Below are 14,679 nucleotides of genomic sequence, written 5' to 3' on the forward strand. Positions count from 1 at the left end.
GTGTACATAATACCCTAATTTACATTAATGTAGATATAGGGTATGTGTACGGTGAGTTGGAATGGTCAAAGCCGACTTGCCGAAAACAGCGATCACTTACAAGTGATATGTCGTATTACCTTAGTTAATTAAGCTGTACTATAGTGATAGTAATGTGCATATATTACAGTGATATACAATTCTGTACAATGTTAGTAAGTGTTGTTAGATAGGAACAACAGTGTTTCGTAGCAATTATATGACTAAATAACTAAGCATTTCTATGCAATTTGATAACATGGTGTAATGACGCTGACTGCATGCCGGCCACACAACAACAAAAGCATATAAATCTAAAAATACACGGGGTGGAGACGCGAAATTCTCCAATACACAAAAAGGTGGGAATTTAACTTAGTCAATGAAGAAGCCAAAGCATCCATGATAGAAAATTGCTCAAAAAGCTAAGAAAAACAGGTAGAAAATCCCTAAGCGATCGTCAAAGGTGACGCTGCGAAGAGGGAATAGTTCAACAGAAAACGTGTTAGTTGTAGCACATTGAGATCGGGAGTTGTAACGGCTCTCTTGCCCAACTATCCTTCCCTCTACCTTATCCTTCGAGACAAAGTTAACTATTCGGGGAAGGATAACCAAGGCTTGTTATTAACACGTCTCTGATTTATACACGTCTCTTCACTCCAGAGGTCAGAACTCTGTTAATACCTATAAGGTATAAATATTTTGTAAATGAATTAACACATTTCAGTAAGTGTACAGTACATGTGCTCATGTGCACATTACATACCATTCACGGTAAGACAACGGTACATTACAGTACGTAACACTACAGTAGTCACTGCGACACATATAATAACAAAACACCGTTGTTCCTATCTAATATAACATATACAGTATTACTGTAATATATGTACAGCACTGTCATTACAGTAGAGCTTAATTGTTTTCGTTTGGACGACTCGCACCGTTTGACAACTCATCACAGACGTAGCCTTCATATTCATATTGTAGAGTACAGAAGATCCTCAACTTACAAAACATTCGGCGATACAAATACAAATCGAACTGAAAATAACAGAGATAAGATAAAGAAATACTGTAATTAAAATAATATATTCAATACAGTAGAAAAACATTTGTAATAACTTATCTATTTCATATGAAATCAGACTATTTGTTGACTCTTGTAGTTGGAAATTATAAGCATGGGGTTCAGGTTAGGCCAAAATTTAACAAAATTTGATTTACAAACAGCTTTTTGGAACCAATTAACTTTGTAAGTTGAGGACCTTTCGTAAGCGAGACTGAGGTCGGTGACTGATGAAAGACGAGCTAGCAATTGGCGATCTAGTGATCGCAAGCTGATGACTGGTTATTGACTAGCAATTGGCGATCGGCACACTAGCAATCGGAGATCGTTAGCAATTGGCGAGATTGGAGGTCAATGATCAGAGAAAGATGAGCTGAGCAATTGGCGATCTAGTGATCGCAAGCTGATGACTGGTTATTGATTAGCAATCGGCGATCAGCACCCTAGCAATTGGAGATCGTTAGCAATTGGCGAGATTGGAGGTCAATGATCAGAGAAAGATGAGCTAGCAATTGGCGATCTGGTAATCAGCGAGCTAGCGATCATCAAACGGTGATCTTGCGATCAGACGGCTGATGATTTCTCACTGGTGGAAGATGATCTAGTAATCTACATACAGTACTGTACAGTAGAGTTAATAAACAATACTATACATAACTGTAATACTGTACTGTACAATATATATGCAATGATACTGTACTTAAGATTACCTGAATGTACATATTTTATAAAAAGACCAATACCCATTTTCGTAAGAAGTGCTTAGCAGTTTTGAAGCATGACGAAACTCCTGTGCAGTACTGTAGGGACTCACACATCTATAGTATATTACCCGGTAAATATAAACAGAGTACAGGAGTATGTACTAGTGTATACAAATGCATCACTTTTTTTTACATGAAATCGTGATTCTGCTCACTAAGGACCGAAGCGGGAGATGCACACACGAGGAGAGACAATGCAAAACTGAGGGCGAGTCAAAGTGAGATGGGATATTGTGCTAGGCGGAGAGGGAAGTGACACGAAGTGAGCAGGATGCAAAGGAGCGCGGGCTGTTTGAAATCGTCATACCGAGAGAGAACTTCTTGAGAACCTGCGAATGTGACTTTTTTTTTATTTAATAGGTTATACGGTTCTGTGTCGTGAAATAGCGAAGAAAGAACCCGTAGCTATGGAGAGCTGACTGTACTGCGGTACTGTGGGTTACCTAGTGTGTTAATCAACCGCGCATAGGTAATGGGCATTGAATTGGTAGGTTATGAGTCGATCCACCCTAGAGCAGCAAGCATTCGTGGATTCTCGATCTTCATGCCTGTCTCTGTTACCTAATCCCCACAAATAAGGAGGGCTGACTGTATATAATTATCACAATCTGGAAGGTGGATACGTCTTCATGAAACTACAACAGGAAAACTGTTAGCATGCTACTTACCATTAATCGCCAGATTGTTTCGTTAGTTTACTGGAGGCATGTATCTCTTTGAAAGGAAAGAAATGGGAACAGTTTTGATAAATTTTGAATTTAAACGTCAATAAACCAAGCTTCTGAAGAAGAAGCAATGTGAACATCAGGGGAGATTCAGGGAAATAATGGGACTTCACTTTTTCAAGGATGAATACAAAACAGTTTCCAAAACAAATTTATTTCTAAAAATGATAAATGTCCAAGATACAAATCTAAGTGAATTGGAGAAGACAACTCACTTAAGTACAAGTTTTGAGAAACAGAAAAATGTCAATACAGAATGCTCTGAAATACAGTATTACATTCAACACTAAAACATCAAATGTATAAAAGTCTCTCTGTCTCTACCTAAATGTTATAAAATACATGTCAATGTAGTTTATTAGATTCACGTCACATCTCAAAAGGATAATTTCATTCATACTACATGAATCCTGTATACAGTATAATGATGTACTATCATAGGCATAAGGAATAACAGCATATCCTTCTCCTGCTTTTATTTCTAACCCCTTTCACACAACGCTGTTGTGATCAATAGCTACAATTAAATTTGAATTTCAAACCCTTGCAGCATACTGTACTTGAAACAAAATTGTAATACTGTACAGTACTTGGTAAATTCTATCCTAACAACTTATATGATAATAGAAAAAAATATCAAAATATATATACGCCAAGTACAAAAACAAAATGAGAACCAATGCTGTCTCCGCAGAGCACTTTCTTATATATTTTTTAACATTCAACACTGCATTTAAACATAAGGTCCATGGATAGTCATACAAGTTGGATGTTTTTCTATACCCAGAATATGATGAAAGACTTGATTATATATTACTGTATTAGCTTTTCAAGCTAATCCCTCAAATGCGAAAAACACAAGTTTATTTATCTTTTACACAGATGAAAAATTACTTGAATTTTAATGGCAGAGAATGGTTAGAAAATGTTAAAGAATCAGAGAGACGATTATAAAAAAAAGACAAAATAATTGAGAAACGATTATAAAAAAAGACAAAATAATTGGACTATAAAACCTAAAATGGGGCATTGCAAAACATTTAATGGTTAACATAACATGAGTTGCATAGTTCTACATTTTCCAGAAAATAATCAGCAAAAATCATTTACTCCATATATCTAACAGAAAAGTCTGGAGATGTCATTTTATAAAAAGATTTAATGCTCAAGGATTGTAAAATACAATTCAGTGGTTTGCTAAAACAGAAGAGAAAGATTCTGTGCCTTTGTAATATAAAAATATCTCTAACATTAAATTACTATTGAAAAACAATCTAAGACAATCTTACTACATAATCATGTTTCTATGAAAAAGAGGGATGGCAGTGTAAACACGACCCATAATGAAAATGCCCAAATTGTACCCAGAAATAAAAATGATAATGACCCTATGAATAATGCCATCACTTATCCTAGTTCTGAACTTAAATCTAAATCAAATCGACCTCATCCATCAGCAAGATCCTCTTGGTTGAAATACCTGGCAACAATGCAAATTATAACATTGAGCTGCGGTAAGTCAGGATGATCGGCAGAATCCTGGGAAAAAGGAGTCATCTTGTTAGAATGTTTACTTCACAACTGACCGCAGTATTTTCATGAAAAATATGAAAATTCAGCCAGTATTTCTTTCATCTTCGTCCAAACACGGAAAAGGGAATCTATCAAAACTGCATGTAAAAATATGAAAAAAAGACAGTATTTCCACAAGTCACAAACTTGGAAGGCATTGTGAAAACTCTGAACATGCGGTAAATGGAAGACTTGGAAAAACGAAAATTAAATGCCTCATCCAATTAACCCTTTTACCCCCAAAGGACGTACTGGTACGATTCACAAAAGCCATCCCTTTACCCCCATGGGCGTACCGGTACGTCCTTGCAAAAAAATGCTATAAAAATTCTTTTTTTCATATTTTAGATAATTATTTGAGAAAATTCAGGCATTTACCAAGAGAATGAGACCAACCTGACCTCTCTATGACAAAAATTAAGGCTGTTAGAGCAATTTAAAAAACAATATACTGCAAAATGTGCTGAGAAAAAAATAACCCCCTGGGGGTTAAGGGTTGGAAATTTCCAAATAGCCTGGGGGTAAAAGGGTTAAACAGTTATCCCTATTCCCGATACATTACAGTATATCACTCATATTTCACAAAAGATATGTAATGCTGTGCTGTACTTCTAGCAATCCAAATTCATACATCACAAATACAACAGCAGGAATATAACAGCAACATTACAAAAACATTTACAATTCTCAAACCAAACAGCATTCCAACACTGCCCATTCACATAAAACATGTCCCTATGTAGTTTTATTAGGATAAAATACACACCAAACAGTAAAAATTCCTTAAACAAACCTTGTTCTTATAAAATTTCTTTTATGTTAATATGTTATTTTCATTAGTAAAATAAATTTTTGAATATACTTACCCGATGATCATATAGCTGTCAGCTCTGCTGCCCGACAGAAAAAACCTACGGGCGGAATACGCCAGCGATCGCTATACAGGTGGGGGTGTACATCAACAGCGCCATCTGGCGAGTAGGTACTCAAGTACTCTATGTCAACACAGAACCAATTTTCTCCTCGGTCCACTGGGTCTCTATTGGGGAGGAAGGGTGGGTCCTTTAATTTATGATCATCGGGTAAGTACAGTATATTCAAAAATTTATTTTACTAATGAAAATAACATTTTTCAATATTAAACTTACCCGATGATCATATAGCTGATTCACACCCAGGGGGGTGGGTAGAGACCAGCATATATGTTAACCTTAAGAGCTAAGTATTCCGTATTTCATTTTAGCAGTTATTCAAAATAACAAACATAAAATTAATAAGTACCTGGTAAGGAAGTCGACTTGAACAATTACTCTGCCTTTTTGAGTACGTCTTCCTTACTGAGCTTCGCGATCCTCACAGGATGCTGAGCGACTCCTAGGAGCTGAAGTATGAAGGGCTGCAACCCATACTAAAGGACCTCATCACAACCTCTAATCTAGGCGCTTCTCAAGAAAGAATTTGACCACCCGCCAAATCAACCAGGATGCGAAAGGCTTCTTAGCCTTCCGGACAACCCAAAAAACAACAATAAAAAGCATTTCAAGAGAAAGATTAAAAAAGGTTATGGGATTATGGGAATGTAGTGGCTGAGCCCTCACCCACTACTGCACTCGCGGCTACGAATGGTCCCAGGGTGTAGCAGTTCTCGTAAAGAGACTGGACATCTTTAAGGTAAAATGATGCAAACACTGACTTGCTTCTCCAATAGGTTGCATCCATTACATTCTGCAGAGATGTTTTGTTTGAAGGCCACTGAAGTTGCGACAGCTCTAACTTCATGTGTCCTTACCTTCAGCAAAGCATGGTCCTCCTCATTCAGATGGGAATGAGCTTCTCGAATTAAAAGTCTGATATAATAAGAAACTGCATTCTTCGACATTGGTAAAGAAGGTTTCTTAATGGCACACCATAAAGCTTCTGATTGTCCACGTAATGGCTAAGTCCGTTTCAAATAGTACTTGAGAGCTCTTACTGGGCACAGTACTCTTTCTTGTTCATTTCCAACCAAACTAGCCAGGCTTGGAATTTCGAACGATTTCGGCCAAGGACGAGAAGGAAGTTCGTTTTTGGCTAAAAAAACCAAGCTGTAAGGAACATGTAGCCGTTTCAGATGTAAATCCAATGTTCCTGCTGAAGGCGTGTATTTCACTGACTCTTTTAGCTGTTGCTAAGCAGACGAGAAAAAGAGTTTTCAAAGTGAGATCTTTAAAAGAGGCTGATTGAAGTGGCTCGAACCTTGCTGACATAAGGAATCTTAGTACCACGTCTAAGTTCCAACCTGGTGTGGCCAACCGACGCTCCTTCGAGGTCTCAAAAGACTTAAGGAGGTCTTGTAGATCCTTGTTGTTGGACAGATCTAAGCCTCTGTGACGGAAGACTGCTGCTAACATGCTTCTGTAACCCTTGATCGTGGGTGCTGAAAGGGATCTTTCCTTCCTTAGGTATAACAGGAAGTCAGCTATCTGAGTTACAGAGGTACTGGTTGAGGATACTGATTTGGACTTGCACCAACTTCGGAAGACTTCCCACTTCGACTGGTAGACTTTGAGAGTGGATGTCCTCCTAGCTCTAGCAATCGCTCTGGCTGCCTCCTTCGAAAAGCCTCTAGCTCTCGAGAGTCTTTCGATAGTCTGAAGGCAGTCAGACGAAGAGCGTGGAGGCTTGGGTGTACCTTCTTTACATGCGGCTGACGCAGAAGGTCCACTCTTAGAGGAAGTGTTCTGGGAACGTCTACTAGCCATTGCAGTACCTCGGTGAACCATTCTCTCGCGGGCCAGAGGGGAGCAACCAACGTCAACCTTGTCCCTTCGTGAGAGGCGAACTTCTGCAGTACTCTGTTGACAATCTTGAACGGGGGGGAACGCATAAAGGTCTAGATGGGACCAATCCAGAAGAAAGGCATCTATGTGAACAGCTGCTGGGTCCGGAATCGGTGAGCAATAATTTGGGAGCCTCTTGGTCATCGAGGTTGCAAACAGATCTATGGTGGGTTGGCCCCACAATGCCCATAGTTTGTTGCATACATTCTTGTGAAGGGTCCACTCTGTTGGGATGATTTGACCCTTCCGGCTGAGGCGGTCTGCCATGACATTCATGTCGTCTTGAATGAACCTCGTTACAAGGGATATGTTTCGATCTCTTGACCAGGTGAGGAGGTCCCTTGCGATCTCGTACAACTTCATCGAATGAGTCCCTCCTTGCTTGGAGATGTACGCCAGTGCTGTGGTGTTGTCGGAGTTCACCTCCACCACCTTGCCTAGAAGGAGGGACTTGAAGCTTCTCAAGGCCAGATGAGCTGCCAGTAGCTCCTTGCAGTTGATGTGTAACTCGCTTTGAACCGCATTCCACGTGCCCGAGCATTCCCGACCGTCCAACGTCGCACCCCAGCCCGTGTCCGATGCGTCCGAGAAGAGAAGGTGGTCGGGGGTCTGAACAGCCAGTGGCAGACCTTCCCTGAGGAGAATGTTGTTCTTCCACCAAGTCAGTGACGACTTCATCTTCTCGGAAACAGGAACTGAGACCGCTTCTAGCGTCTTGTCCTTTCTCCAGTGAGCAGTTAAGTGAAATTGAAGGGGGCGAAGGTGAAGTCTCCCTAACGCGATGAACTGGTCCAGTGATGAAAGCGTCCCTATCAGACTCATCCACTGTCTGACAGAACACCGGTCCTTCTTCAGCATGGACTGGATGCATTCTTGGGCTTGATTGATTCTGGGGGCCGACGGAAAAGCCCGAAAAGCTTGACTCTGAATCTCCATGCCTAGGTAAACTATAGTTTGGGATGGGACGAGTTGGGACTTTTCTATATTGACCAGGAGACCCAATTCCTTGGTCAGATCTAGAGGCCACTGTAGATTCTCCAGACAGCGACGACTTGACGCAGCTCTTAAAAGCCAGTCGTCCAAATAGAGGGAGGCTCTGATGTTTGCTAAGTGTAGGAATTTGGCAATATTCCTCATCAGTTTGGTAAAAACTAGAGGTGCCGTGCTTAGGCCAAAGCACAGGGCTTGGAACTGGTAGACGACCTTCCCGAAAACGAACCTTAGAAAAGGTTGGGAATCTGGGTGGATGGGGACGTGAAAGTACGCGTCCTTTAGGTCTAACGAGACCATCCAGTCTTCCTTCCTGACCGATGCTAGAACCGACTTTGTCGTCTCCATGGTGAATGTCTGCTTTGTGACAAAGACATTCAGAGAACTGACGTCTAGCACCGGTCTCCACCCTCCTGTCTTCTTCGGCACTAAGAAGAGGCGGTTGTAGAAGCCCGGGGATTGATGGTCCCGGACTATGACTACCGCTCCCTTTTGTAGTAAGAGAGACACCTCTTGCTGTAAAGCTAGCCTCTTTTCCTCCTCTCTGTACCTGGGAGAGAGGTTGATGGGAGTCGTTGCTAGAGGGGGCTTGCGTAAGAATGGAATCTTGTACCCCTCTCTGAGTAACTTCACAGACTGTACGTCTGCGCCCCTGTTCTCCCAGGCCTGCCAGTAGTTCTTGAGCCTGGCTCCCACTGCTGTCTGAAGAGGATGGCAGTCAGACTCTGCCTCTAGAGGACTTGGAACCCTTCTTTTTGCTCCCACGTTGACTTCCGGCACGAGCACCTCCTCTGCTGGAGGCTCTGCCACGAAAGGGCGGGATGAACCTTGAAGCTGGCGTGTCCATCCTAGGTCTAGGTACGGAGGGCAAAGGTGTGAATTTGCGTGCGGAAGACGCCACCAGGTCATGGGTGTCTTTCTGGATCAAGGAGGCAGCAATCTCCTTGATCAACTCTTCAGGGAAGAGACACTTAGAGAGTGGAGCGAACATCAGCTCCGACTTTTGACATGGGGTGACTCCAGCTGATAAGAAGGAGCAAAGGTGATCTCGCTTCTTGAGTACCCCAGACACGAAAGAAGCCGCAAGCTCACTAGACCCATCCCGAATGGCTTTGTCCATGCAGGACATGATGAGCATGGAAGTTTCCTTATCCGAAGGGGAGGTCTTCCTGCTCAATGCTCCCAAACACCAGTCCAGGAAGTTAAAAGACCTCGAAAGCGTGGAAAACTCCCTTCATAAGATGGTCCATGTCCGAAGGGGTCCAGCAAATCTTGGAGCATCTCATAGCCAGCCTGCGGGGAGAGTCTACTAGACTTGAGAAGTCGCCCTGGGCAGAGGCAGGAACTCCCAAGCCGAGAACTTCTCCCGTGGCATACCAGACGCTAGATCTGGAAGCAAGCTTGACCGGGGGAAACATGAAGGAAGTCTTTCCCAACTGCTTCTTAGACTGCAACCACTCTCCCAGTACCCTTAAAGCTCTCTTGGACGAGCGAGCGAGTACGAGCTTCGTAAAGGCAGGAGCTGCTGACTGCATGCCTAAAGCGAACTCAGAGGGAGGAGAGCGTGGTGCTGCAGACACAAACTGGTCTGGATACAAATCCTTAAAGAGCGCAAGCACTTTCCTAAAGTCTAAGGAGGGAGGCGTGGTCTTGGGTTCTTCGATGTCGGAGTGTTGGTCGTCAAGATGTGCAGCTTCGTCATCATCAGAGATACCATCGTCTGAATGTTGAGGAGGAAGAGACAACGGAGTGGGCTGGACGGCTGAGTCCGGCAGCACGGGTGCATGCGTGGCTGCACTGGACCCAACATCATGCCACTGTTGGTCAGTCTGAGAACTGGCAACAACCAAAGCTGAGTGGGTGCGCAAAGAGTCTACACCCGACTGTGGAAGGATAGCGGAGACCACCGTGGGTTGCGGAGGCTGACGCACCGCGTCAAAACACGGCAGCCTAACTCCACCCTCCTGTTGTTGTGGTAGCTCACGCACGGCAACGGAGTGCTCCGTGCGTCTGTGGGAGTCAGCATGCGTCTGGCAGGGTCGACTGCGCATGGGTGGAGGAGCTCTCACAGCCGGAGTGTGGGAGCAGGCAGCCTCAGCGTCTGCTGTGCGCACAACCGTGGCAGGTTGTAGGTTAACGGGTGCAGCGTGAACCTTCTCCGCAGCCGGAGTGTGGGAGCAGGCAGCCTCAGCGTGAGCTGGGCGCACAACCGTGGCAGGTTGTAGGCTAACGGGAGCAGTGTCAACCTTCTCCGCACGAAACTCCTGCATAACCGCAGCTAACTGAGTCTGCATAGACTGCAGTAAAGACCACTTAGGGTCTACAAAAGCGGCAACAGACGGAGCTACTGTCCGTTGAGACTGAGGGTCTAAAACAGCGGGTGCGGCAACAGACGGAGTTACTGCCTGTTGCGGTACCTCTTTGCCTCTCTTGGGAGGTGTGCAGTCGTCGGAGGACTGCAGCGAGTCCGAACTGACCCAGTGGCTACACCTGGGCCGTTGGACTAGCTCGGAAGGGACCTTACGCTTAAGAGGCCGTGAGACCTTGGTCCATCGTTTCTGTCTAGAAACCTCTTCCGCAGACGAGGACAAAATGGGCTCACTCGTCTTCTTGTGGGTGGGACGATCTCGGTAAGATACGTCCGAAACCACGGAGGGTACGTCTGTACGCTGATTAAAGCCTGTCGAACCCTTTGGTCGTACGACATTGCTTCTCCCCTGGGCTTGGGAGCTTGCAAGAGGTCCCGGACTGGGAGGACGACAGGCACGAACAGACGCACCCTCATGCGTAACACTGACACTTTTCACTGCACTGACACTCACTTCACTTCCCACTGCACTTTTACCTTTCAACTCTCTGACATCAGCCATGAGTTGATTGCGGTCATTAGCCAATGACTCGACTCTCTCACCTAGAGCCTGAATGGCACGCATCATATCCGCCATTGAAGGTTGATGAGAGCTAGCAGGGGGGTCGGGTGCAACCACTACAGGGGAAGGAATAGGTTGAGGGGCATGGGGAGAGGAAAAATCAATAGAGCGAGACGAACTCCTCCTGAGCCTATCCTTCTCTAGCCTACGTGCATATTTCAGGTATTCTTGAAACCCGAATTCCGAAAGCCCATCGCAATCCTCACATCGATCTTCCAATTGACAGGCTTTACCCCTACAATTGGAACAAACGGTGTGCGGATCGATAGAGGCCTTGGGAAGACGCCTTGAACAGTCCCTAGCGCTACATTTCCTGTACTTGGGGACTTGAGAAGGGTCAGACATCTTGAATTAGTCAAAGGGGGGAATTCAAAATCTATCCAAGTCGTCAACAAATAATCCAAATCCAAAAAAGAATGCAAGGAAGTATTGAAGATAACTTCTGCACAGCGATAGCTAATAACTAGAGATGAATACTTCACCAAATAACGTGAAATTCAATCCAGAAAACAAGAGCGTATTCAGTAGGTCTTGCCGGTGGCACGACAGAGAGAAAATTGGTTCTGTGTTGACATAGAGTACTTGAGTACCTACTCGACAGATGGCGCTGTTGATGTACACCCCCACCTGTATAGCGATCGCTGGCGTATTCCGCTCGTAGGTTTTTTCTGTCGGGCAGCAGAGCTGACAGCTATATGATCATCGGGTAAGTTTAATATTGAAAAATTGAAATTATGTTTAAGGAGTTTTATGTGAAAAAAGTCCTCTTCACTCAGAGCTCTGTGCTTGAAATCCTATCAGGTAGTCCGTCCTATTCTTTCTAATATTGCAGGTCCTACTATTTTTATACATACTACTCTTCACGTTAACTGTTCTTATTCCTTCTTACATGTTGAAATTGATCTCAGCCTTTTCTCCAGCCTCTGTACACATTTCTCTACCACTTTCCAAGTTGTAAACCAATTTCCTCTCTTCTGGCCAGGAATCTTAATATTCTACTTTCATACCTTTTAAAATTCCTCATTTCCTTTATGGTCATCACATTTCTGGTGCACAGAATAGCGCAGACCTTATGTAACAATCAAAAGTCTTAGCTTTCTCCACTTAAGGAATATCCTCATTTACCAGTCCATTGATCTCTTGACTTCATACAGCATGTAGATGCATAAAGTTGTTTTCTTTCAGGCTTTCTACTCCAGCTAAACAGTCCAGTGAATCCCTCAAGGTAATACAAATGTTCTCCCCTCCCTTCCAATTCGCTCTTGTAATACATTACAGCATATAAATCTTTCACATCATATATATTTTGTAATACAAAGCACAGCTTGTAACATCTGTTATATTCGGTACACGGTAGCGAGTTCATCTATGAAGCCCCACATCTTTCCAATTATAGCAATCTCGCCACTTTTCTAGCTGTTATCATTATCAATATTACTAAGCAAATCCACTAGAACACCTAGTCTGAATATCTGACTCTTACAAGGCTACCCAAAAATGCTTAAATTTTATCTAATAGATTACAATTTTAAAAGAAATTCCTAATGGAGTAAATTGAGATTGTTGAGGACACTGACAAAGTTTCGATACATGATTCATTTAAAAATCTTGACATTTGCTGTTGGTTGAAGTTTGGATATTCACAAAAAACATTAAATGTGAATGCTGAACTTCATTCTCTGCATACAAGGACTGGGTCATAGTTATTCCTGAATATCTCCGTGTCAAATGAGGATGGCCAATTCGAAGAGGTAGAAATACTCCAACAAAAAATTCAAAGAAAGATATTTTCCAATGAGGGATTTGTCTTGCTTTCATTTACCATTTCCATATTCACTCTACCAAATATCTGCCATTTGTTAAAGATGAAAGGTTTCAGAAATATCAGAAGTAATTGATGACGATGGTTATCTCTGATCAGGTCAAGAGGTGCCCTTTAAGCTACTTTGTCCACATCTTCATTTCGCTTTACATCCACATACGAAGGGATCCAACACGTTTCAACATTTACATTAAGTTCATATAATTCATGTAATGAAAATCTTTATTGTACCATATAATTTTTGAGCCAATAGTTTTGAAGCTTTCAACCTTATTTCTGGAGGCAGTAAAAATGTTATTTTCATTAGTAAAATAAATTTTTGAATATACTTACCCGATGATCATATAGCTGTCAGCTCTGCTGCCCGACAGAAAAAACCTACGGGCGGAATACGCCAGCGATCGCTATACAGGTGGGGGTGTACATCAACAGCGCCATCTGTCAAGTAGGTACTCAAGTACTCGATGTCATCATAGAACCAATTTTCTCCTCTGTCCACTGGGTCTCTATTGGGGAGGAAGGGTGGGTCCTTTAATTTATGATCATCGGGTAAGTATATTCAAAAATTTATTTTACTAATGAAAATAACATTTTTCAATATTAAACTTACCCGATGATCATATAGCTGATTCACACCCAGGGGGGTGGGTAGAGACCAGCATTACATGTTGACATTATTATGAGCTAAGTATTCCGTATTTCATTTTAGCAGTTATTCAAAAATAACAAGCATAAAATAAATAAGTACCTGGTAAGGAAGTCGACTTGAACAATTACTCTGCCTTTTTAAGTACGTCTTCCTTACTGAGCCTCGCGATCCTCATAGGATGCTGAGCGACTCCTAGGAGCTGAAGTATGAAGGGTTGCAACCCATACTAAAGGTCCTCATCAAAACCTCTAATCTAGGCGCTTCTCAAGAAATGACTTTGACCACCCGCCAAATCAAGTAGGATGCGAAAGGCTTCTTAGCCTTCCGGACAACCCAAAAATATTAATAAAACATTTCAAGAGAAAGATTAAAAAGGTTATGGAATTAGGGAATTGTAGTGGTGGAGCCCCCACCACTACTGCACTCGTTGCTACGAATGGTCCCAGAGTGTAGCAGTTCTCGTAAAGAGACTGGACATTCTTAAGATAAAGGACGCGAACATTGATTTGCTTTTCCAATAGGTTGCGTCGAATATACTTTGCAGAGATCTATTTTGTTTAAAGGCCACGGAAGTTGCGACAGCTCTAACTTCGTGTGTCCTTACCTTCAGCCAAGCTTGGTCTTCCTCATTCAGATGGGAATGAGCTTCTCGTATTAACAGTCTGATAAAATAGGATAAAGAATTCTCTGACATAGGCAAAGATGGATTCTTAACTGAACACCATAAAGCTTCAGACGGGCCTCGTAAAGGTTTTAAAATAGAACTTAAGAGCTCTTACAGGACATAATACTCTTTCTAGTTCATTTCCAACCATACGATAAGTTTGGAATATCGAACGATATTGGTCAAGGCCGAGAAGGCAGCTCGTGTTTGGCTAGAAAACTAAGTTGTAGAACATGTAGCCGTTTCGGATGAGAATCCGATGTTCTTGCTGAAGGCATGAATCTCACTGACTCTTTTAGCTGTGGTTAAGCATATCAGGAAAAGAGTCTTAAAGGTGAGATCTTTCAGGGAGGCTGATTGAAGCGGTTCGTGACGTAGCAGGTCCACCCTGAGGGGAAGTGTTCTGGGAACGTCTACTAGCCATCGAAGTACCTCGGTGAGATATTCTCTCGCGGGCCAGAGGGAAGCAACTAGCGTCAACTTTGTCCCTTCGTGAGAGGCGAACTTCTGCAGTACCTTGTTGACAATCTTGAACGGAGGGAATGCATATAGATCTAGATGTGAACAATCTAGTAGAAAGGCATCTATATGAACTACTTCTGGGTCCGGGATAGGTGAGCAAACTATTGGGAGCCTCTTGGTCATCGAGGTTGCGAA

General features: G+C 42.8%; 1 protein-coding gene across 1 annotated transcript in view; it reads right to left on the reverse strand.

The window, feature by feature from the left end:
* Positions 1 to 2,714: 2,714 nt before the first annotated feature.
* The window catches only part of Gem2 (Gemin 2), a 45,142-nt gene continuing 33,177 nt past the window's right edge, over positions 2,715 to 14,679 (reverse strand). The window contains exon 7 of the mRNA XM_068376420.1: positions 2,715 to 4,115. Within this exon, the coding sequence (XP_068232521.1) occupies positions 4,023 to 4,115 (93 nt within the window). The 3' untranslated portion in view covers positions 2,715 to 4,022. The remainder of the gene's footprint in view (positions 4,116 to 14,679) is intronic.

This window comes from Palaemon carinicauda, chromosome 7 (genome assembly GCF_036898095.1).
Source record: "Palaemon carinicauda isolate YSFRI2023 chromosome 7, ASM3689809v2, whole genome shotgun sequence".
NCBI lineage: Eukaryota > Metazoa > Arthropoda > Malacostraca > Decapoda > Palaemonidae > Palaemon > Palaemon carinicauda.